Raw genomic sequence first — 25,186 nt, forward strand, 5'->3', positions numbered from 1 at the left:
GTAACGTAACAAAACGTGGAAAAGGTCAAGGGGTCTGAATACTTTCCGAATGCACTGTACTCTCATACATGCAAGAGGGATATTGAGAGGCTGCAGATTGAACGCCATGCACTGCCAGTGCCATGTTTTCCTGGTTCCTTGGGAACTTGGTAACGGGGGGGGGGGAATACGTGCTTTCCTTAAAACTCATCAATCTTCTTCTGCAGGTATTTGAGGATGGAGTCCACCCCCTGCGAAGAGCCCCACACTCTCTTCAACGCCTCGCACTCGCGTTCATTGGCCTGCTCCAGGGCGGCCCGGTTTGCGTTTCGCACCAGTGCTTTGGACTCCCGCAGGACCTACAGTGCAGCAAACAGAGACCCCCACCCGCCGAAAAAAAAAAGCAAAAGGAAAGGAATATGACTTATGGATATTGGCATAGATTTGTTTAACATTTAACTCTGGGACATGACATGAGATCCCTTTTTTGTCAACAATGAAAAGATTCAGGAGAAATTCCGCAACATCCAGATATTGTGACATGATCTCAATTCAATGTATTGCTAAAAGCATTATATTAATTTAAAAAACACACTCATGGTTAGGGCCAGGATGATACCAGTATCGCAATACTCAGTCGTATCGTGGCAAGGAAAGAAAACAAAGCATATTTAACTTCTTAAGGAAAACAGCCCTAATGTTGGAAACAAATCATTATGTTGTCATCCAGTCACATTTATTTTCCAAGTTATTGCACACGATATTTTACATACGGAAAGTTTTTAAAAAGGACCAAAGAGTTGAGTGCTTTGTGTTGAATGTTTTTGCCATGAAAAAAATATGATACTGGTATCCCGGGAGACATTAAAAATATAACAATTCAAGCGGACACTACGGCTAGGAGTGTGTGTGTGCAGTGCATTTGGAAAGTATTCAGACCCCTTGTTACGTTACAGCCTTATTCAAAAATGGATTAAATAAAAAAAATCCTCACAAAATACCCCATAATGACAAAGCGAAAATAAGTTGACATTTTTGAAAATGTATATAAACAAAACCCAGAAATACCTTAATTACATAAGTATTCAAACCCTTTGCTATTAGACTCCAAATTGAGCTCAGGTGCATCCAACTTCCTTTGATCATCCTTGACGTCCCTACAACTTGATTGGAGTCCACCTGTGGCCAATTAATTTGATTGGACATGATTTGGAAAGGCACACACCTGTCTATATAAGGTCCCACAGTTGACAGTGCATGTCAGAACAAAAACCAAGCCATGAGGTCGAAGGAATTGTCCTTCGAGACAGGATTGTTGTCGAGGCACAGATCTGGGGAAGGACACCAAAAAAATGTCTGCAACATTGAAGGTCCCCAAGAACACATTCTTAAATGGAAGAAGTTTGGAACCACCAAGGCTCGTTCTAGAGCTGGCCGCACGGCCAAACTGAGCAATTGGGAGAAGGGCCTTGGTCAGGGAGGTGACCAAGAACCTGATGGTCACTGACAGAGCTCCAGAGTTCCTCTTTGGAGATGGGAGAATCTTCCAGAAGGACAACCATCTCTGCAGCACTCCACCAATCAGGCATTTATAGTAGAGTGGCCAGACAGAAGCCAATTCTCAGAAAAAGGCACGACAGACCGCTTGGAGTATGCCAAACGGCACCTAAAAGACTCTCAGACCATGAGAAACAAGATTCTCTGGTCTGATGAAACCAAGATTGAACTCTTTGGCCTGAATGCCAAGCATCACGTCTGGAGGAAACTTGGCACCATCCCTACGGTGAAGCATGGTGGTGGCAGCATCATGCTGTGGGGATGTTTTTCAGCGGCAGGGACTGGGAGACGAGTCAGGATCAAGAGAAAGATGAACGGAGCAAAGTACAGAGATCCTTGGTGAAAACCTGCTCAGGTCCAAACACCCTAAGCACACAGTCAAGACAACGCAGGAGTGGCTTCGGGACAAGTCTCTGAATGTCCTTGAGTGACCCAGCCAGAGCCCGGACTTGAACACGATCTAACATCTGCAGAGAAAAATGGTAGAAACTCCCCCAATACAGGTGGCCAAGCTTGTAGCGTCATACCCAAGAAGGCTTGAGGCTGTAATCGCTGACAAAGGTGCTTCAACAAAGTACTGAGTAAAGGGTCTGAATACATATGTAAATGTGATAATAAAAAATTAATATTAATTTGCTAAAAAAAACATTTAAAAAAAAACTGCTGTTCATTATGGGCTATTGTTTGTAGGTTGCAGGGGAAAAAATATTTTTATCCATTTTAGAATAAAACTAACGTAACAATGTGGGGTCTGAATACTTTCCGAAGGCACAGTAAATGTGTCGGTGGGAAAATGTTTTTGATGAGACATAAAAAAGCAAGAGAACAAAAGACCAAAGTGAGGGAGAGGGGGCAGGGTCGTACTGTGTGGAAAAGAGACGCCACAAATTATGAAAATCAAATGAAAAGGATGACTTACAACTGAATTACAAGTGACTAGCTCCCTAATGCGAACCATCACCTCCTGAGTGAAAGTCCCGGGCCACAGCACCTGGGACACGAGGCCTTTAGCGCAGGCCTCCTGGGCTGTCAGCTTCCGCCCACTCAGCAACATCTCATTGGCCTGGGAGAAGAGGGGGAGGGAGAGAGAAGACAAGAGGAGGGGGTGAGGTTAAGCAGGCAAAAGGACTGGAATAGTATTAATAGTAGTTCAGTCTTTTTTTAATAAAGAAACATTTAAAAGGAGTGGAGCTGTCCCACTCCATTCTTATTTTATGTATTAGACAGGATATTCCCCATGGCAGGAAAAGCAGCCCAGTGAGTGCTACACATAAACAGTTCCCCACAATACATCTGTATTCCTGTGCTGGACTACTCCCCCTCGGAGGAGGATTTTCAGACAATGCCGTATGAACTCACCGAGGCCACGCCCATGATGCGAGGGAAGGTGAGGGAGGCGCAAGCGTCGGGTGTCTGTCCGTAGGTGGTATAGGGCGTCTGAAACCAGGATTTCTCGTTGGCCCAGACAACGTCACACAGCGGGAGGATAGAGGCTCCGAGGCCCACCGCCGGTCCATTCACGGCTACGATGATGGGCTTCTTGAATTGGATGAACGTGTTCACAAATGTCCTGAGGATGAGATGACAGACTGTCTGCATCACTGTCTTCTGTGGCATCATTACAAAGACTATAAACTAAATCAAAATAAACAGGCGCACACTCCATATACAGTTTAAGTCAGAAGTTTACATACACCTTAGCCAAATACATTTAAACTCAGTTTTTCACAATTCCTGACATTTAATCCTAGTAAAAATTCCCTGTCTTAGGTCAGTTAGGATCACCACTTTATTTTATGAATGTGAAATGTCAGAATAATAGGAGAGAGTGATTTATTTCAGCTTTATTTCTTTCATCACATTCCCAGTGGGTCAGAAGTTTACATACACTCAATTAGTATTTGGTAGCATTGCCATTAAATTGTTTAACTTGGGTCAAACTTCTCAGGTAGCCTTGCACAAGCTTCCCACAATAAGTTGGGTGTATTTTGGCCCATTCCTCCTGACAGAGCTGGTGTAACCGAGTCAGGTTTGTAGGCCTCCTTGCTCGCACACGCTTTTTCAGTTTTGCCCACAAATTTTCTATAGGATTGAGGTCAGGACTTTGTGATGGCCACTCCAATACCTTTGACTTTGTTGCCATTTTGCCACAACTTTGGAAGTATGTTTGGGGTAATTGTCCATTTGGAAGACCCATTTGCGACCAAGTTCTAACTTCCTGACTGATGTCTTGAGATGTTGCTTCAATATATCCACATAATTTTCCTACCTCATGATGCCATCTATTTTGTAAAGAGCACCAGTCCCTCCTGCAGCAAAGCACCCCCATAACATGATGCTGCAAGTGTCCCTATTTTTCCTCCAAACATGACGATGGCCATTATAGCCAAACAGTTCTATTTTTGTTTCATCAGCAGTTGCAAACCATAGTCTGGCTTTTTTATGGCGGTTTTGGACCAGTGGCTTCTTACTTGCTGTGCAGCCTTTCAGGTTATGTCGATATAGGACTCGTTTTACAGTGGATATAGATACTTTTGTACCCGTTTCCTACAGCATCTTCACAAGGTCCTTTGCTGTTGTTCTGGGATTGATTTTCACTTTTCATACAAAAGTACGTTCATCTCTAGGAGACAGAACGCGTCTCCTTCTTGAGCGGTATGACGGCTGCGTGGTCCAATGGTGTTTATACTTGCATACTATTGTTTGTACAGATGAACGTGGTACCTTCAGGCGTTTGGAAATTGCTCCCAAGGATGAACCAGACTTGTGGAGGTCTACAATTTTTTTCTGAGGTCTTGGCTGATTTCTTTTGATTTTCCCATGATGTCAAGCAAAGAGGCACTGAGTTTGAAGGTAGGCCTTGAAATACATCCACAGATACACCTCCAATTGACTCAAATTATGTCAATTAGCCTATCAGAAGCTTCTAAAGCCATGACATAATTTTCTGGAATTCTCCAAGCTGTTTAAAGTCACAGTCAATTTAGTGTATGTAAACTTCTGACCCACTGGAATTGTGATAGTGAATTATTAGTGAAATAATCTGTCAGTGAACAATTGTTGGTAAAATTACTTGTGTCATGCACAAAGTAGATGTCCTAACCGACTTGCCAAAACTATAGTTTGTTTACAAGAAATTTGTGGAGTGGTTGAAAAATGAGTTTTAATGACTCCAACCTAAGTGTATGCAAACTTCTGACTTCAACTGTATCAACTCCCAGTAATTTCTTTCGGCATCACAGTGTCTTCTTATGTTTTTCATTACAAAGACTGCCACTACAACACACAGCTAACGTGCTACTCATCATTTGTTCCACCTGTTCAAAGTAACCAATGATTCGAGACAATTGTCTACAAATGTCACTTATCTGAAAGAACTGACCAGAGATAAAATCAACCATTCCACCATTTTGTTTTCTCCAATCAGTGCAGATGATGTAAGAGGGACAGGACACATTTTTGGACAATCGAGAAAGACCCAAGGTGAGCCTTTCTTTCCGTCCCTTTCTGACGTTTGTTTTTTTGTTTTCAACATTTGTTTTTTTCCCCCTCTGAAAACAATCCACATACAAAATAGAAAACAAAAGTACACCCTTCTGACCTACCTAATGGTCTCAGCCATCTTGATGCTCTCTTTCTTGCGGTCGTCGGTGAGCCGTCTAATGAAGTAGATGAAGTCCAGGCCGAAGCAGAAGATGCTACCCACGGCGCTCAGCAGGACCAGCTTGCTGTCGTCTGCCGCCGCCGTGGCCATGGCACTCTGCATCTCCTTCATCACCTGAGGCAACCATGAGAGGGAGACAATTATTATGGGCCAGTTACCTAGACACAGATGAAGCCTAGTCTTAGATTAAGAAGCACTTTAGATGGAGAGTTAACATTGGAAATACGTTTTAGTACAGTACAAGGCTTAATCCAGGAAACAAACCCAATATTTTTATAGGACCAGTATTTGACTTTCGTTTCAGATATTTTGCTTACATTTATATTTGACTACCAACTGTTTGGAAAAGTTGGCATAACTAAACGATGAAGTACTACTATTTTTGGCCGGTCACGCCAATTGTCATGCAGTATAACAATTGTTTTGTTAGGGCAAAGACAAGACAGGCATATGACTCACATCGGGGTTAAGTGAGTTGTTCTCCGAGGACTTGGTGGAGAGCAGGATGTGGGTGAAGCCATCCTGCTTCTTGACGACGAGGTCCCTGTAGCGGTAGGCACTCTCAGTCTGCCGGACGCTGAACCGAAGGCGCTTGTCGAAGACCGAGCGCTGCTCCTCGAAGCGCCGTTTCCCCGCCACCCCGGAGACTGCAGTGACTCCTGCCACTGCACTCTGCAGGCTACCTGTCCCATTGGCCGCCAGAGCCTCCATGAGTGTTGATGTACCTGGTGGATTTAAAAAAATGGTGACAAAATAGAATGGTGACACAGCCTTTCTTAATATTTGTCTGTTTAAATAACCAGGTAAATTAAATCTTTGGTACTGCCTGAATGGTTTACTTAGGTTCTACTCAACAGCAGATGAACAGTCCACCAACTGACATAACTGTGTACTCATTAGTTTGTGGAGAAGGGGGAGAAACAACATTATAAAGAACTCAGTTTGCATGGCAGTGTCCCCAATCACTCCCTTCTGGCATTGTGGTCTACTTAGACCAGAGCGAGAAGTTGTAGACTACATTTTAAAAAATCCTCAAACTACTTCTTAACATCTTAATTCACCGAGACCTGGATTCAGTATACATCACAACAACAGTTATTGAAGTCTATTGAAAAATCCTATATGACGATTACACGCCAGCAGGAGCAGAAAATATTTTTGGCATCTCAGATTGTTCTGGCAATTCTCACATAGAAACTTCCTTGGGAGGAAGGATGTTACACATGCTTTTTACATTTGTATCAAACCATTTTCCCCTATGAAATCATGATGAAAGTGGCCATTGTAGGCCCTTTCCAGACCAACAGTGTCTTCAGAAAAGTATTCACACCCCCGGGACTTCTTCCACATTTTCTTGCATTGGAGCCGGAATTTTAAATGGAATCAATTGACATGTTTTCACTGGCCTACACACAATACCCCATAATATCAAAGTGGAATTATGTTTAATTAATTTGTAAAATTTCCTAAAAAAGGAAATGCTGAAATGTCTTGAGTCAATAAGTATTCAAACCCTTTTATGGCAACAATACCCCATCATGACAAAGCAAAAACCGGTTTAGATTTTTTTGCAAATGTATATAAATAAAATGGATTCAAATGTTTTCCCCCCAATCTACAAACAATACCCCATAATGAAAAAGCAACGTTTTTTTTAAAAACCTTTTTTTTGCAAATGAAAAAAAAAGGATCACATTTACATAAGTATTCAGACCCTTTACTCAGTACTTTGAAGCACCTTTGGCAGTGATTACAGCCTCGAGTCTTTGCTAGTTTTGTTTATTAATTCAACCATTAAAATATATATATATATATATATATATATATCAAATTTCAATTATGATCTTGTCTCATCGCTGCAACTCCCCAATGGGCTCGGGAGAGGTGAAGGTCGAGTCATGACCCACCAAACCGTGGTCCTTAACACCGCCTGCTTACCTCGGAAGCCAGCCTGCAGGCGCCCGGCCCGCCACAAGCAGTTGCTAGAGCGCAATGAGCCAAGTAAAGCACCCCCGGGTCAAACCCTCCCCTAATGACGCGGGGCCAATTGTGCGCTGCCCTATGGGACTCCTGGTTACGGCTGGCTGTGACACAGCCTGAGATCGAAACTGGGTTTGTAGTGACGCCTCAAGCACTGCGATGCAGAGCCTTAGACTGTGGCGCCACTAGAGGCCCAATTCGACCATTTAAAAAAACAAGCACACAAAACTTAAAAGCCATACATGCACATGAGTAAAATCATTGAGGATCACAAAGTCTATTTTCAGTTCTCTCCAAAGATGTTCGACCGGGTTCTAGTTTGGGCTCTGGCTGGGCCACTCAAGGACATTCAGACCCTTGTTCCGAAGCCACTCCTTTGTCTTGGCTGTGCACTTAGGGTTGTTGTCCTGTTGGAAAGTGAACCTTCGCCCCAGTCTGAGGTCCTGAGCGCTCTGGAGCAGGTTTTCATAAAGGATCTCCCTGTACTTTGCTCCGTTCATCTTTCTCTCGATCCTGACTAGTCTCCCAGCCCGACGTTGAAAAACATCCCCACAGCATGATGCTGTCACCAACATGCGTCACTGTAGGGATGGTATTGGCCTGATTTCCTCCAGATGTGACACTTGGCATTCAGGCCAAAGAGTTCAATTTTGGTTTCATCAGACCAGAGAATCTTGTTTCTCATGGACAGAGTCCTTTAAGTGCCGTTTGGCCCAACTCCAAGCAGGCTGTCATGTGCCTTTTACTGAGGAGCTGCTTCCATCTGGCCACTCTACCATAAAGGCCTGATTGGTGGAGTGCTGTATAGATCAGTAGTTCCCAAACTTTTTATAGTTCCGTACCCCTTCAAACATTCATCCTCCAGCTGCGTACCCCCTCTAGCACCAGGTTCAGCGCACTCTCAAATATAGTTTTTTTGACATCATTGTAAGCCTGCCACACACACTATACAATACATTTATTAAACATAAGAAGTTTGTCACTTCCCACGAGCCGGGCTGTGACAAAGAGCTCTTACAGGACCAGAGCACAAATAATAATAATTTTGCTCTTTATTTAGTCATCTTACATAAAACCTTATTTTTTCATAGAAAATTGTGAATGAGAAGGGTGTGCTTGAAAGGATGCACATACCTCTACAATGTTGGGTTGTATTGGAGTCTCTGTCTTAAATAATTTTCCACACAGTCTATGCCTGTGTTTCGTTTTCATGCTAGTGAGTGCCAAGAATCCACTATCATATAGGTACGTGGTTGCAAAGGGCATCAGTGATTTTCCAAATCAGTAAATTCGGATAAAATTTTCACAGAACCGCTTGTTACAATTTCGATGAGGCTCTCTTGTTCAGATAAGTGGACTGTAAGTGGACTGAGGCAGGGCATGAAAGGGATAACGAATCCAGTTCTTTGTGTCATCCTTTATGGGAAAGTACCTGCGTAATTGCGCACCCAACTCACTCAGGTGCTGCGCTATATCACATTTGACATTGTCCGTAAGCTTGAGTTCATTTGCACACAAAACAAAATCCTACAAATGATAGAAAGACCTGTGTGTTGTCCTTGTTAATGCAGACAGAAGAGCTCCAACTTCTTAATCATAGCCTCAATTTTGTCAGGCACAAAGAATATAGTTGCGGAGAGTCTCTGTAAACCTAGATTCAGATCATTCAGGCAAGAAAAAACATCACCCAGATAGGACAGTTGTGTGAAAAACTCATTATGCAAGTGGTCAGACAAGTGAAAATGACGGTCAGTAAACTTTAAGAACGTGCCCCTTGATAACCAGCACACTTCTGTATGTTGTAAAAGCGTTACATGGTCGCTGCCCATATCAATGCATAGTGCAGAGAATACACGAGAGTTCAGGCGCCTTGCTTTAAAAAGTTTACCATTTTCACTGTAGTGTCCAAAACGTCTTTCATGCTGTCCGGCATTCCTTTGGCAGCATGAGCCTCTCGGTGGATGCTGCAGTGTACCCAAGTGGCGTCGGGAGCAACCGCTTGCACGCGCATTACCACGCCACTATGTCTCCCTGTCATGGCTTTTGCGCCATCAGTACAGACACCAACACATCTTGACCACCAAAGTCCATTTGATGTCACAAAGCTGTCCAGTACTTTAAAAATATCCTCTCCTGTTGTCCTTGTTTCCAGTGGTTTGCAGAAAAGGATGTCTTCCTTAATTGACCCCCCCATGAACGTAACGGACATATACCAGGAACTGTGCCAGGACTGCCATGTCTGTTGACTCATCCAGCTGTAACGCATAGAATTCACTGGCTTGTATGCGAACCAGTAATTGTTTCAAAACATCTCCTGCCATGTCACTGATGCGTTGTGAAAGTGTTGTTTGATGAAGGCATTGTCTGTATAGTTTTTTTGGCCTTTCCCCCAGCATTGTCCCAGCCATATCCACGGCAGCAGGAATAATTAAGTCCTCCACAATAGTATGGGGCTTGCCTGTCCTAGCCACTCGGTAGCTCGCCATATAAAACGCTTCTAGCCCCTTCTTATTAATGTTCTGTTGCTTTTATACATGTCTACTACTCAAAAGTAGTTCATTCTCGCTCAAAAAGCACCAGTGGCATGTTTTGTTTCTAAATGTCTGCTCAAGAGTGAAGGCTTCATCGAGTTGTGAGACAGTACTTTTGCACATATACACACTGTGGCTGAGGAAAGGCACTACTCCCAATATAAGTGAACCCCAAATCAATGTAGTTCTCATCATATTTTCAACTCTTCGATGGTCCAACGTCCCTGTCTGTTGTTTGGTGCTTTCCTGGGAAAGGGGGCAGTAGCTCTTCGCCTGCATCAATTTCACAACTGTCAGTGTCCATACTAGCTGGGCTAACAACAAATGTAGAATTACTGATGATAGCATTGAATGTGCTCGTGGAAGCAGAACAACTTGTGTAGTCGCCAGGTGCAGGTGTAGAACTGCTGATAGTAGCAGTACTACCAGTAGAGCTGGTATGTGTCTGTGGACGCAAGCCTTACTTTTTTTTAACCATTAGTCCATTTTCGAGCAAAAGGAATGAACAGCAGCTACGTTTGGCTACATAAGGACCGTTAGTGGAATTCCCGCAAGAGTAACGGTTAATGTGACAATGTTAATTCTTTGACAATGTGTTGTTATCTCACTGAACACTAGATGATTTAACTTTTTGGCAGTGAAACGAGGCTAATCAGGCGAGAGAAAAAAAACTCACCCAAATGTATAGCCCCGTTGGAAAATCGAAATGGACTGTTTGAAAATGTGAATCACATTTGTATTTAGCGTATACCCGACGGCATCGGGTTCTTGGTCACCTCCCTGACCAAGGCCCTTCTCCCCCGATTGCTCAGTTTAGCCAGCTCTTGAAAGAGTCTTGGTTGATCCAAACTTCTTCCATTTAAGAGTGATGGAGGCAAATGTGTTCTTGGGGACCTTCAATGCTGCAGACATTTTTTGGTTATTTTCGCTATATCTGTGCCTCGACGCAATCCTGTCTCGGAGCTCTACGGACAATTCCTTCGACCTCATGGCTTGGTTTTTGCTCTGACATGCACGGTCAACTGTGGGACCTTATATAGACAGTTGTGTGCCTTTCCATATCATGTCCAATCAATTGAATTTACCACAGGTAGACACCAATCAAGTTGTGAAATCATGAAGGATTATTAATGGAAACAGGATGCACCTGAGCTCAATTTCTAGTCTCATAGATGATGAGCAGATGGTCTGAATACTTATGTAAATCAAGTATTTGTTTAAAAATGTTAATACATTTGCAAACATTTCTAAAAACCTGTTAACGCTTTGTTATTATGGGGTATTGTGTGTAGATTGAGGGGGGCATTTAAAAAAAAAATCAATTTTAGAATAAGGCTTTTAATGTAACAAAATGTAGAAAAAGTGAAGGGGTCTAAATACTTTCCAAATGCACTGTAGTTACTCCACAATACTAACAAATGACAGAGTGAAAAGAAGGAAGCCTGTACAGAATAAAAAATATTCCAAAGACATGCATCCTGTTTGTAATAAGGCACTAAAGTAAAACTGCCAATCATTTGGAAAATAAATTAACTTTATGTCCAGAATAAAATGCGTTATGTTTGAGCCAAATCCAACAACACATCCCTGAGTACCACTCTTCATATTTTCAGGTATGATGGTGGCTGCACAAGGCCAAATATACACTGGAGTTGCTTACCAAGACGACATTGAATGTTCCGGAGTGGCCAGTTTTGACTTTAAATCAGTTTGAAAATATAGAGCGACTGAAATGACTGCAACACTCAACAAAGAGCTGCAGTTAGTTTCAGAGTGGGTGGCAAGGAATAAGTTAGCCCTAAATATTTCTAAAACTACAAGCATTGTATTTGGAACAAAACACTCACAAAACCCCTAAACCTCAACTAAATCTTGTATAAATAATGTGGAAATTGAGCAAGTTGAGATGACTAAACTGCTTGGAGTAACTCTAGATTGTAAACTGTCATGGTCAAAACATATTGATTCAGTTGTAGCTAAGATGGGGAGAAGTCTGTCTATAATAAAGCGATGCTCTGCCTTCTTAACAATACTACAACAAGGCAGGTCCTACAGGCCCTAATTTTGTCGCACCTTGACTACTGTTCAGTCGTGTGGTCAGGTGCCACAAAAAAGGACGTAGGAAAATTGCAATTGGCTCAGAACAGGGCAGCACGGCTGGCCCTTGGATGTACACAGAGAGCTAATATTAATAATATGCATGTCAATCTCTCCTGGCTAAAAGTGGAGGAGAGATTGACTTCCCCACTACTTTTATTTATGAGAGGTATTAACATGTTGAATGCACCGAGCTGTCTGTCTAAACTACTGGCACACAGCTCGGACACCCATGCATACCCCACAAGACATGCCACAAGAGGTCTCTTCACAGTTCCCAAGTCCAAAACAGACTATGTGAGGCACACAGTACTACATAAAGCCATGACTACATGGAACTATTATTCCACTTCAAGTAAAGCAGTAAAATTTGATTATAAAAACAGATTAAAAAACACCTTACGGAAAATTGTATAAACTGCCCTAAATTTGCTGGACCCCAGAAAGAGTAGCTGCTGCTTTGGCAGCAGCTAATGGGGACCCATAATAAATACAAAAAATATGTCAAGGCTTAGAAATGGCTGTCTAGCAATGATCAACAAACAACTTGACAGAGCTTGAATATTTTTTTAAAAGAATAATGTGCAAATATTGTACAATCCAGTTGTGCAAAGCTCTTAGTGACTTACCCACAAAGACTCCCTCCCAGCTGTAATCACTGCCAAAGGTGATTCTAACATATATTGACTCAGGGGTGTGAATTCTTATATAAATGAGATATTTCTGTATTTTGTTTTCAATTTGTCATTATGGGGTTGTGGGTGTAGATGGGTGAGATGTATTTATTTAATCAATTTTGAATTCAGGCTGTAACACAAAATGTGGAATAAGTCAGGGGGTATGAATACATGCCTCTTGTAAGACCTTATGATCTGTGAACCCTACATATACTCATTATAATGTGCTCTAACATATGGAGTATCTTAGATTCTGAAATAGACATTCATTTATTTAACATTAATCTCTTATTTAACATTAATCTCTTAACTACCCCTTTTTATTTTGTTCATTTTAAAGACACATTGTTTGGAACGATATACTCTACAAGTACATCACTTTTCCAGAGTGGGCTCTCCGCTAATTCTGAAGTTCTGATCCATTTTTATGGGCACCACCAACACAGCGAATGGTAAATGGATTACAAGGAATGCCCTCTGCTGGTGACTTGCTGAATGTGCAATCCTAAAGGAGGGCTGAGATTGGTTAATGACCTATAATGTACATTTCTATGTATAAAATGGGTCATACCGTTACAAGTACCAAGAGAGCCCACTCTGGAAATGTGATGCGTTTGAAGAGTATATTGTTCCAAACAATGTCTAAAAATAAGCTAAATCAAAAAGGGTAGTTTTGATATCCATTAAATAGTTCTAATGTTGAATAAATTAATGTGAACATTTTGTATTTCAGAATCTAGACATACTCCATATGTTAGAGCACACTATTAGGAGTATAATGACACTAAGATGTCTGTATCATGTACAGTTTACGGATCATAGGGTCTTATAGGATGCATGTATAGGTCTAAAAAAGGCCTAAAATGGCCACTTTCATCATGATAAATGTAAAAAAAAACATTTCAAACATCTTTCCTCCTAGTGAAGTTGTGAGAATTGCCAGAAAAGTAATCTGAGATACCCAAAAATATTTGCCGCTGGCGTGGAATCGCCCTAGAGCCTTACCTTTCCCATTGAGTGTGCGTATGGATGCGGGTGTTATGGGGACTTGCTGAGGAATTAATGGGCTTTGAGTCCTGGGCCGGGTCCCCATGCGCGCTCTTTCTTCCCCAGGCCCCAGCAACAACCCTGGAGGCTTTTCCAAAAGGGCCACCTCTGGGGGCACAGAGTCCTGCTCCTGACCCCCTTGCTCCAGACAGTGGGCCGCCTCGCTAGGCGAAGACTCAGAGTCCGCCCGGCTGCTCATGGGGCTTTTGGGTACCAGGATTTTGATCCCGGACTTCGCCAGGTCCATGCTCCGACGCACCGTGCCCACCGGAGAAGCCGCAGGCCCGCTTGTGAAGCCAGGTCTACAAATGTCACCGGTGGCCGAAACACTGTACTTTTGGCTCAAGTTAAGCTGCATGTTCGTTCTAGTGTGTGCCACGCCAGCGTCAAGTGGTGGCAACTGTTTCGAGATGGCCGTAGCTGCTGTGGTGGGCGAAGAGTCATTCCCGTGTTTTACTAGAGCATGGCTTCCTGCTCCACTGGGTGGCTGAGGCCTGCAGATCTGTTTGCGGGCGTTGTTTCTCGAACTGTGGCTGTGGGTGGTGCTGGGAGTACTTCGAGTGGAGCGCAGTAAAGTACTGTCTCTCTGTCTTTCGCCGTGTTGCCGATTAAAATCGTGGATGAACTCCACACAGGCAGAGAGGTGTGTCTCAGGCTCCCAGGTGTCCCCCTCGTAGCCATAGCCCCTCCAGCGCACCAGGTACTCAATCTTTCCCTTCTTGTTCTTCCGTTTGTCCACAATTCTCTCAACCTGTAACAGAATTTAAAAAAATAGTTGGCAGTGGCAATGACTGGATTTAGGGCAGTCACTAAGTCACAAATCATGAGACTAAAACGTAACGGCTATAGCATACAATGGGCTACGTGACGTGAGAAACAATCAGCCATATGGTGAAATCATCTGTGATATTCCAGGGTCGTATTCACCAGGCACCCAAATGGACAAAAAAGGACAAACAGGGCAGGACTCCCTAAACTTGTCCAATAAGAAATGCTTGTTTTTGGTATCCGTTTGCACTAATGAATACAACCCTGCTATAGCTTCTTCGAACACCCTCAGATCTCCAGTAGGATGTTTCTAACTCGGGGTAGACCTCAGAAATAAGGCAACCCCACATATATTGACCTAGCCTAGAAGGAGGCACCTAGGAACAGAGTTGCCATCTATCAAGGACATTTTCATTAACCACTGCCGCCCTCTGTATAATCAAGGACCCCAGCCACATCAGTCATGAACTGTTTTCATCCCAATGGTCTAGCCATAGTATTAGACCCAGACCACCAGCTCCAAAAAGGCTGTTTCTACCCACAGGCGTGTGACTAATGAATAGAAGATTTCATGGCTAATTGGGCCAGTTTTTTTGTATTGGCCTACTTTACGATATTCCTCCTATAGGCTTTGATTTTATAGATATATTGCTGATTAGTGTAGTTATTTGTGTGTTTAACCCAAACTGTGTGTAAGATTGTCAATGTAGGCAATTTAACTACAGGTAAATGGCAAACTTGAACAAAAGAGTTTGAAACTAAAATGTTCAATGTAACTTTACTCCCATTACCTCACATAGTATAGATAGGATGGGCTGGCTACTTGTAACGGTTCACCTATCGTCCAGGCCATGTGTGAAAATTAATGTTCACCTTTTCATAAAAGCATGAAAAACTTTCAGATATGGAGCCATCCCAAAAGCAGCTCATGGCTGCCATTTCCTGTTACAAAAAATGTATAGTGAACAAAAATATAAAATGCAACAGTTACAGTTCATATAAGGAAATCAGTCAATTGAAATTAATTAATTAGGCCCTAATCTATGGATTTCACAAGACTGGGCAGGGGCGCATTCACTTGGGAGCCAGGCCCAGCCAATCAGAATGATTTCCACCTATAAAATGGCTTTATTAAAAACAGAAATACTCCTCAGTTTCATCAGCTGTCCGGTTGGCTGGTCTCAGACCATACCGCAGGTGAAGAAGCCGGATGTGGAGGTCCTGGGCTGACGTGGTTACACGTGGTCTGCGGTTGTGAGGCAAGTTGGACATACTGCCAAATTCTCTAAAACGACGGTGGAGGTGGCTTATGGTAGAATGAACATTCAATTCTCTGGCAACAGCCCTGGTGGACATTCCTGCAGTCAACATGCTCCCTCAAAACATCTGTGGCATTGTGAGAAAACTGCACCTTTTAGTGGCCTTTTATTGCCCCCAGCACAAGGTGCACTTGTGTAATAATCATGCCATTTAATATGCCACACCTGTCAGATGGCTGGATTATCTTGGCAAAGGAGAAATGCTCACAAAAAGGGACATTAACAAATTTGTGCACAAGATTTTTGAGAAATAAGCTTTGTGCGTATGGAACATTTCTGGGATCTTTTATTTCAACTCATGAAACATGGGACCAAGACTTCACGTTGCGTTTATATTTTGTTCAGTAGGTAGCCTAGTGGTTAGAGCGTTGGACTAGTAACCGAAATGTTGCAAGATCGAATCCCCGAGCTGACAAGGTAAAAATCTGTTGTTCTGCCCCTGAACAAAGCAGTTAAACCACTGTTCCTAGGCGTCATTGAAAATAAGAATGTTCTTAACTGACTTGCCTAGTTAAAGGTAAAAAAAATATAAATATTTTGCGTCATATCTCCTGTACCAAACATAACATGGAAAATGTCATATCTACCCCTGTGTTTCGATGGTCAAGGATTACAATCACAAACAGTTCAGATTATTATATAAAACGATGGACTGCCAGGGTAAGAAAGCAAATTCAAATAGTTTCTGATGCAACAGAATATTATTTCTGTGGCATACAGAGCCAAACTGTCATCTTCTGCGGTTGTCTTTTCCCTGTAAAGGTGTCTACTGTGTGACACTGTAAATTCATGGAGCACAGAAAGGCCTTTGAAATTATCTTGACTCATGGACTTTGATTTCATGGGCACAGACAGTATGTACCTCAAGTGCTTGTGGATCCCAAATGCCACTCGCCAAATTATATTTCAGAAGAGAACATGTCCATTTTGGAGCAATTCACAATTTTCCTTTATGGACTCAGTCATGATAACATCAATCAAGCTCATGTTGAAAAAACAGAAAATGAGCAAATCCACCCACAAATGATGCATTGGTGCAGCACTTCAAACTCAATGAATACTAATGTTCTTTATTAATGCTAATTAATACTAATGTTCCCTTTTCACAACAGCGATTATCAACACCCCGGCCTATACTCCCAAAGACCAAGCAGCAGCAAAGGAAATAAAGAAAAGATGGAAGGAACCTCCTTCAGCTGTACCAAGTAGAAGGTTGGAGTGCATATGACCATCTAGGCCAGACAAATTGTCAATTTAGGCAAGAGAGTATGGTAGAGTATGTGACGAAGATTCATGGCATGGATGACCAACAGGGTCATAGAAGATCAGTGTACAACTCTCTAGCCAGAGAGCTGTCCACATAGGCCGACAAAGATCTAATATTCTATGCTTCAATCCACTTCATCCCCATATGGACATAATGCTATAATGAGTCTATATCTGGGCATTCTGAGAATGTGGCCAAGTCATCAAAATCAGTCTCTTGATATGCTGTGTGACATTTTGTCTTCTTGTATAGCTTACTCTAGTGCATTTTATTCGTCCAGAAGACGCAGCAGATTCTGTTGCGACATCAACTGCTGAAAGACTCCATCCTTCTTATGTCGTTCTTGGGGTTAGCAGTGTGCAGTTGCTCCTGACTTAGCTTGGTATCAATGGTTGACTCCATTCATACATTTTCAGTAAAGCAGAATCAGAAATGGTTGATTCTGCATTACCTCTAACCTGAGCTTCATTTTCAAGCATTATGTAACATTTAAAAAGTGTAATCCAATTTTCAAATCAACATAAATAATATTATATTGCGTACCAGTGGTGAGGCAGACAGTGGTGAAGCTGAGGCAGGCTGCAATGCAGGAGGTGAAGGAGACGGAGAGAGGAAGCAAGCCGAGAGAGAGGTTAGTAGTACAGTGGTTCCAAAACTTGGGATCCCCTGAAATTGAAATAGGGTCCCATGAGAGAATCTTTAATCTTATCAAACACATTAATAACTTCCTTCTCTTCAAATTGTCATAAAATACACAATTTTAGAGCCAACTAAGGGCCTTTTACAGTGTTAGAATGCACTGTCATGTCATGTCATTATGTGTTGGGACAGCATGTTGGGGCGAGTGACTCTGAACTTAGAATGGCTAGCCCCAAGTCGTTATATATATATATTTTTTTTTTTTTGTGCATTTTGCCCCATTACTCCTGCATACTTTGTTGACTACAAACTTTCTTTACCCAACCGTGGGACAGACTGTTTCCACACTCGGGACTTTGACTATTAGTTACACAGACTTTTGGCCTCCCATCCTATTCTAACCACCTCTCGCCAGCTTTGTATACATGTTACCTGATGAAATTGCTGTTACAATATGATCTTGTTGCCATCTGATGCACATTCAGATTAGAGGTCGACCGATTAATCGGAACGATTAAGGGCCGATTTAAAGTTTTCATAACCGAAAATTTTGGACGGCGATTTTTTTTTTTTTTACACCTTTATTTAACTAGGCAAGTCAGTTAAGAACATAATCTTGTTTTCAATGACGGCCTAGGAACGGTGGGTTAACTGCCTTGTTCAGGGGGAGTCAGCTCAGGGATTCAATCTTGCAACCTTACGGTTAACTAGTCCAACGCTCTAACCACCTGCCTCACGAGGAGCCCGCCTTTTACGCAAATGCAGTAAGAAGCCAAGGTAAGTTGCTAGCTAGCATTAAACTTATCTTATAAAAAACAATCAATCAATCATAATCACTAGTTATAACGACACATGGTTGATGATATTACTAGTTTATCTAGTGTGTCCTGCGTTGCATATAATCGATGCAGTGCGCATTCGCGAAAAAGGACTGTCGTTGCTCCAACGTGTACCTAACCATAAACATCAATGCCTTTCTTAATCAATACACAGAAGCATATCTTTTTAAACCTGCATATTTATCTTTTTAAACCTGCATAACATGCGAACTAATTTGCCAGAACTTTACGTAATTATGACAACATTGAAGGTTGTGCAATGTAACAGGAATATTTAGACTCATGGATGCCACCCGTTAGATAAAATACGGAACAAACGTTTTGTTTTCGAGGTGATAGTTTCCTGATTAATCAAAGGTATATGGTTTAGAGAGAAATAGTCGACGCGTTATAATTCCTGTAATAACTTGCGGGCTGAATTTGAAAGGGGTTCCTTCGTTATTTTACCGTTCATGTCTTCCATAGAGAATGTCTTGATCTACTTCAAATAAGGTCTGTGTTTCGTGCAGGCTTAAACCGCCTCAACGTTTTGATACCCGTGTAAATCTCACTAGGATAAGGTAACGTTTGTCAATATTTTCATAAATCCACTCTACAATTTTTTTTATCTTCGCTTATATTTAGCCAATATTGATCAGAGTTACCTTGTCCTATGGATATCTACAGTTATAAAATTGGCACGGTGATGTAAGCCTACACGAAACACAGACCTTATTTTAAGTGAATCTAAAAATATCCTATGGAATAAATGAAGGAACCGCTTTTCAGATTTTGCTAGGTATCATGGGAATTATGACTCACACTTTGGTTGTCAATTCTTACCATGCCCATTATTAAAATAGGATTTCCTGCATATAGAAATTAAAGTTTTTGTTTTCAACAATCATCACAGGTAACTTAAACTCTATTTTTATTCAAACAGTTGAGAGTATGTCTCCTAAGCAGACTCTTCAGTATCATTGTCACTTCAGAGCTGTGTGCATTTATGTATTATATTAAGTTAAAATAAGTGTTCATTGTTCATTCAGTATTGTTGCAATTGTCATTATTACAAAAATGTGTGTGTATGATATATATATATATATATATATTTTTTTTTAATAAATCGGCCGATTAATCGGTATCGGCTTTTTTTGTCCTCCAATAAAATCGGTATCGGTATCGGAATTGAAAAATCATAAATCGGTCGACCTCTAATAAGAACATCCAATAGTCAAAGGTATTTGAAATACAAATCATAGAGAGAGAAATAGTCCTATAATTCCTATAATAACTACAACCTAAAACTTCTTATATTGAAGACTCATGTTAAAAGGAACCACCAGCTTTCATATGTTCTCATGTTCTGAGCAAGGAACTTAAACGTTAGCTTTCTTACATGGCACATATTGCACTTTTACTTTCTTCTCCAACACTTTGTTTTTGCATTATTTAAACCAAATTGAACAGGTTTCATTATTTATTTGAGGCTAAATTGATTTTATTGATGTATTATACTGTATTAAGTTAAAATAAGTGTTCATTCAGTATTGTTGTAATTGTCATTATTACAAATAAATAAATAAAAATCGTCCGATTAATCGGTATCGGCTTTTTTGGTCCTCCAATTATCGGTATCGGCATTGAAAAATCAAAATCGGTCGACCTCTAATTCAGATGTCATGAATCAGCACTGCAGAGCTCTCCCTGTACTATGCCATGCCTTGATTGTATTACTGTTGATGATATCTGGAAATGTGCATGTCCACCCTGGCCCATCTACTGTTGCTAGTGCCAATTCTGACTCTGCTTCACTGATTTCTGCTCTTGTAAAAGCCTGGGTTGTCTGCACGTTAACACTAGAAGCTTATTACCTAAAATGGATCAATTAAAAGTGTGGGTTCACAGCTCCAATCCAGATGTGTTGGTCATTACTGAGACGTGGTTAACCTCTCTTGGGTAGGGGGCAGTATTTTCACATCCGGATGAAAAGCGTGCCCAGAGTAAACTGCCTGCTACTCAGCCATAAAAGCTAGAAAATGCATATTATTAGTAGATTTGGATAGAAAACTCTAAAGTTTCTAAAACGGTTTGAATGATGTCTGTGAGTATAACAGAACTCATATGGCAGGCAAAAACCTGAGAAAAAATCCAACCAGGAAGTGGGAAATCTGAGGTTGGTCGTTTTTCAACTCATTCCCTATTGAAGATACAGTGGGATATTAGTCATGTTGCACTTCCTAAGGATGTCAACAGTCTTTAGAACCTTGTTTGATGCTTCTACTGTGAAGTGGGGCCGAATGAGAGGGGAATGAGTCAGAGGTCTGCCAGAATGCCTTGAGCTCGTGACGCTCGTTCACGTGAGAGCGAGCTGTGTTCCATTGCTTTTCTGAAGACAAAGGAATTCTCCGGTTGGAACATTATTGAAGATTTATGTTAAAAACATCCTAAAGAATGATTCTATACATCGTTTGACATGTTTCTACGGACTGTATTATGACTTTTCGTCTGAACTTTTGCCTGGACCTGCCCGCGCGTCGTGAGTTTAGATTGTGTACTGAACCCACGAAGTAAAAGGAGTAATTTGGACATACATTATGGACTTTATGGAACAAATCAAACATGTATTGTGGAACTGGGATTCCTGGGAGTGCATTCTGATGAAGATCAAAGGTAAGTGAATATGTATAATGCTATTTCTGACTTATGTTGACTCCAACATGGCGGATTGGCTTGATTTGTCGTCTGAGCGCCGTACTCAGATTAGTCCATTGTGTGCTTTTTCCGTAAAGTTTTTTTTAAATCTGAGTATTTCTGTTTTTGAATTTGGCGCTCTGCAATTTCACTGGATGTTGACCAGGTCACCCCCTAGTGAGGTTAAAGGTCCTCAATGATGTCACCATTGCCCTTGATTCTAAGCAATATTGTGCTGCTATTTTTATTGACTTGGTCAAAGCTTTGGATACGGTAGACCATTCCATTCTTGTGGGCCAGCTAAGGAGTATTGGTGTCTCTCAGGGGTCTTTGGGCTGGTTTGCTAACTACCTCTCTCAAAGAGTGCAGTGTATAAAGTCAGAAAATCTGCTGTCTTAGCCACTGTCTGTCACCAAGGGAGTACCCCAAGGCTTGATCCTAAGCCCCACGCTCACAATTTAGAACAACAACATAGCCTTCTACTGCCTGAGCTATCTCATCCATTTATATGCAGATGATGCAGTCCTATACTCAGCTGCCCCCTCCCCAGATGTTGTGTTAAATGCTCTACAACAAAGCTTTCTTAGTGTCCAACAAACTTTCTCTACCCGTTACCTTTGTTTTGGAGGTGCTCAGAACAAGGTTATGTGGTTTGGTAAGAAGAATGCCCCTCTCACATCTGTGAGGTAGTCACCTTATACAAGTACCTAGGAGTATGGCTAGACGGTGCACTGTCCTTCTCTCAGCACATATCAAAGCTGCAGGCTAAAGTTAAATCTAGACTTGGTTTCCTATATCGTAATCGCTCCTCTTTCACCCCAGCTGCCAAAATATCCCTGAATCAGATGACCATCCTACCCATGATAGATTACGGAAACATAATTTATAGAACGGCAGGTAAGAGTGCTCTCGAGCGGCTAGATGTTCTTTACCATTCGGCCATCAGATTTTCCACCAAAGATCCTTATAGGATACATCACTGCACTCTATACTCCTCAGTAAACTGGTCATCTCTGTATACTCGTCGCAAGACCCACTGGTTCCTTATTTATAAAACCCTCTTAGGCCTCACTCACCCCTATCTGAGATATTTACTGCAGCCCTCATCCTCCACATACAACACCCGTTCTGCGAGTCACATTCTGTTAAAGGTCCCCAAAGCACACACATCCCTGGATTGCTCCTCTATTCAGTTCACTGCAGCTAGCCGACTGGAAACACTCAAACTGGACAGGTTCTCTTCATTCAAAGACTAAATCATGGACATTCTTGCTGACAGTTGCTGCTGCTTTGTGTGGATGTATTGTTGTCTCTACCTTCTTGCCCTTTGTGCTGTTGTCTGTGCCCAATATTGTTTGTACCATGTTTTGTGTTGCTACCATGTTGTTATGTTGTGTTGCTAACCATGGGGTGCTGTCATGTGTTGATGCCTTGCTATGTTGTTGTCTTATGTCTCTCTTTATGTAGTGTTGTCTCTCTTGTTGTGATGTGTGTTTTGTCCTATATTTATTTTTTAATCCCAGGCCCAGTCCCCGGAGGAGGCCTTTTGGTAGGCCGTCATTGTAAATTAAATAAAAAAGATTTATAAAATTGAGTGAAATACAGTATAAAGACAATTTAATATTATTCTCATGTCTATAAAAATCTATTTTTAAAACAGAGTAGTGAGGCAGACAGTGGTAAGGATGAAGCAGTCTGCAATGCAGGAGGAGGAAGAGGCAAGCAGAGAGATGTTAGTAGTCAGGGGTCGCGTTAACACAGGATTTCACATTTTTCACGCAGAAAAGGAAACAAAACGTGGAAAAAATATCACGCTGTGTTTTGAAAGCGCAGATCTAAAAAGGCTTATTTTTGTAAATTCTGCACCGCTTCAGTCAGGGTTCGCTCCAAATCATGAATGTAAAAGGACTAATTTCGTGCTTCATTTGCACATCTCTACTCGGATTTTTCTCCGGTAGCAAGTTAAAAATGCAAGATTAACTTCAAGCAAAACATTAGGAAATGTAGCTGGCTATAGTCCCTCTATGATATACAGAAATATGATGGCCATGCATTGTTTTTGCAAAAAATACTTTTTTTATTGTAAACTAATTTACTTGTGTGGCTGCTAGCCAAATAGCGTTGCACTTCTGTTGTCATCTGATGAAAACAATTTCATTTTCTGCCGAATGTGTTGCAATAACATATTTTGTGTGAAGAAAAACTAGAGTTGCACACCCCGCATCCCTCTATTGAGGCAAAAAATAATAATCTATATGAAACGCAGGTGAAATGGTTTAAGTACATCCATTTGTTTGATGGTCTGCGTTTATAAATTGCTGAATTCTGAAAGTTAATTTCGACCCCTGGTACTGTAGAGAAGTATTGTAGTATATTACATTATACTGTAATCTAAATTGGGATTACGAAAAATACACATAATTAAAAATCACAGTGCAGTTATCACAAACGTAATCTTTCGTGTTATAGCCTAACTAAACGATAGGCTATAAAGGCCTGGGGGAAGTTGTAAAATGTAAATAAAACCAGAGAGGAAGAGGCACATTTTTGGCTACTTTCGTGAATTTGTGAGACACAGATTACCAAGATATGCACACAACTATTTCTGCCCCGGCCGCTCGCTACCTCTTGCTGGCTCGCCTGCTCCTTCTCTTCTCTAATAATGCGAGTGTGTGCTCAGTCTTCGGTCTGTTGGATGTAGAATATCCTAGCCTATTCATTGATGACAGGCTGTACTTTACTGACTTTGCAAGACATTGCAAGCCAAGAAATTGTGAGATATAGCATTTGATTGCATATAGATAGGCCTAGTGCACAGTTCTGACTGTCTGCCTGGTGGCCGACCTGCCTATACTGTGCCCCTCCCCCCTCTCTCCGTATCAAATCTTGACAGTCAGGAATGGGAGTCGACACCAGGAGTTGACAGTCGAGGAATCAATTATTTTGGAGTCAACTCTCCACCACTATGTCATCGTCGTTAACAGCTGGGAAAATGTCAATGAGGAAAGCGACAGCAGCGAAGTCCTACAGTATATGGCAATACTTTGAGAAGTTAAATGAGAAGGAAACGCAAACTTGCGAGGTGGAATAGAGGTACATTAATGGTAGTGCAAGGTGCAATGCTTAACCATCTGATTTCCCCTTGTGGCCAATTCAATTGCAGTCATTCTGTTACAGATGTTTTGGTCACCGTTACCAATTTGGTAACAGAGTGACGCATTTTCATCGCTTAATAACTCAAAATTGTTATCCGTAAAAACACTAACTAATTGGTAAGTCTACCCCTACTTGTTACTCCTCGGAACGGACAATAGCCACCAGGAGGCGTTTTATATCTGAAAATGTTCAGGGCCCCAAACTATACAATTGTACCAAGTTTCATGCCTTTAGGAAAAAGTTCACATATCACCTAAAATGTGGCACATATCTGCCTGGACTACTACTAACAACGTTAATAACTGGAAAGCATTCACATAATTACATATAGAATAGTACCTCTGTGAAAGCATAAGCCTACAATGTTAGCTACATTGATTTGTTTAAAAACCTGGCCACAAGACCTAAGTTAGAGGTGAGGCAAAACCCTCTTGCTTCAGAGACTGTAGCACCCAATAGTTAGCTCACTCACTAGCCTAGCTTAGGCAAGTTGGTCGGGTAAAATAGCCAAGAACACATGACATGCATCGTCGGTATCACTGCTAACTAACGTTGGCTAACGAACAGTCAGCAAGCTAGCTATCGTTAAGGTGGCCCAATTTCGATTTAGTAGGCAACTTCATGGACTGAAATTTTTATGAAGCTCAAGCTAATATGAGGTGTCTTTCAAGCCAGGTGGCTGGCTAAGAAGCTAATTTAGCTAGCTACACGAACAAAAAAAACATTTCAGCTAGCTAGCTAGCTAGCAGTAGATAGTAGCTAACTCACCTCATAAAGCTCTTCCGAGGCCATTATAAGTTGCAATTTCTCTCGCCACTTGGCTAGCAAATCTTATTGGGTTATTAAAAGGACCTCCAGATTTGATGAAGCCCAGTTAACGTTAGCTGTCTTTGGCGTGCTCCCAATCCTCGTAACGTTAGCTAGGTACTCGGGGTGGTGTTCTGTCCAGCCCAGCATGAGAACTTTTTTTCTCTGGGTCTGTGTGCGGAACTA

The 25,186-nt window shown here is 41.6% G+C and overlaps 1 protein-coding gene across 1 annotated transcript; it reads right to left on the reverse strand.

Annotated features, from left to right (window-relative positions):
- LOC120055454 (chromodomain Y-like protein) lies at positions 1-25,186 on the reverse strand. The gene is made up of 7 exons (XM_039003317.1): positions 24,962-25,186; positions 13,491-14,283; positions 5,660-5,925; positions 5,142-5,314; positions 2,896-3,106; positions 2,456-2,599; positions 1-338 (listed from the first exon to the last, which is right to left on the reverse strand). Exons 1-7 carry the CDS (start codon positions 24,983-24,985, stop codon positions 180-182), a joined length of 1,770 nt encoding a protein of 589 aa, XP_038859245.1. The 5' UTR covers positions 24,986-25,186; the 3' UTR covers positions 1-179.

The sequence above is a fragment of the Salvelinus namaycush genome, chromosome 11 (genome assembly GCF_016432855.1).
Source record: "Salvelinus namaycush isolate Seneca chromosome 11, SaNama_1.0, whole genome shotgun sequence".
Classification (NCBI taxonomy): Eukaryota; Metazoa; Chordata; class Actinopteri; order Salmoniformes; family Salmonidae; genus Salvelinus; species Salvelinus namaycush.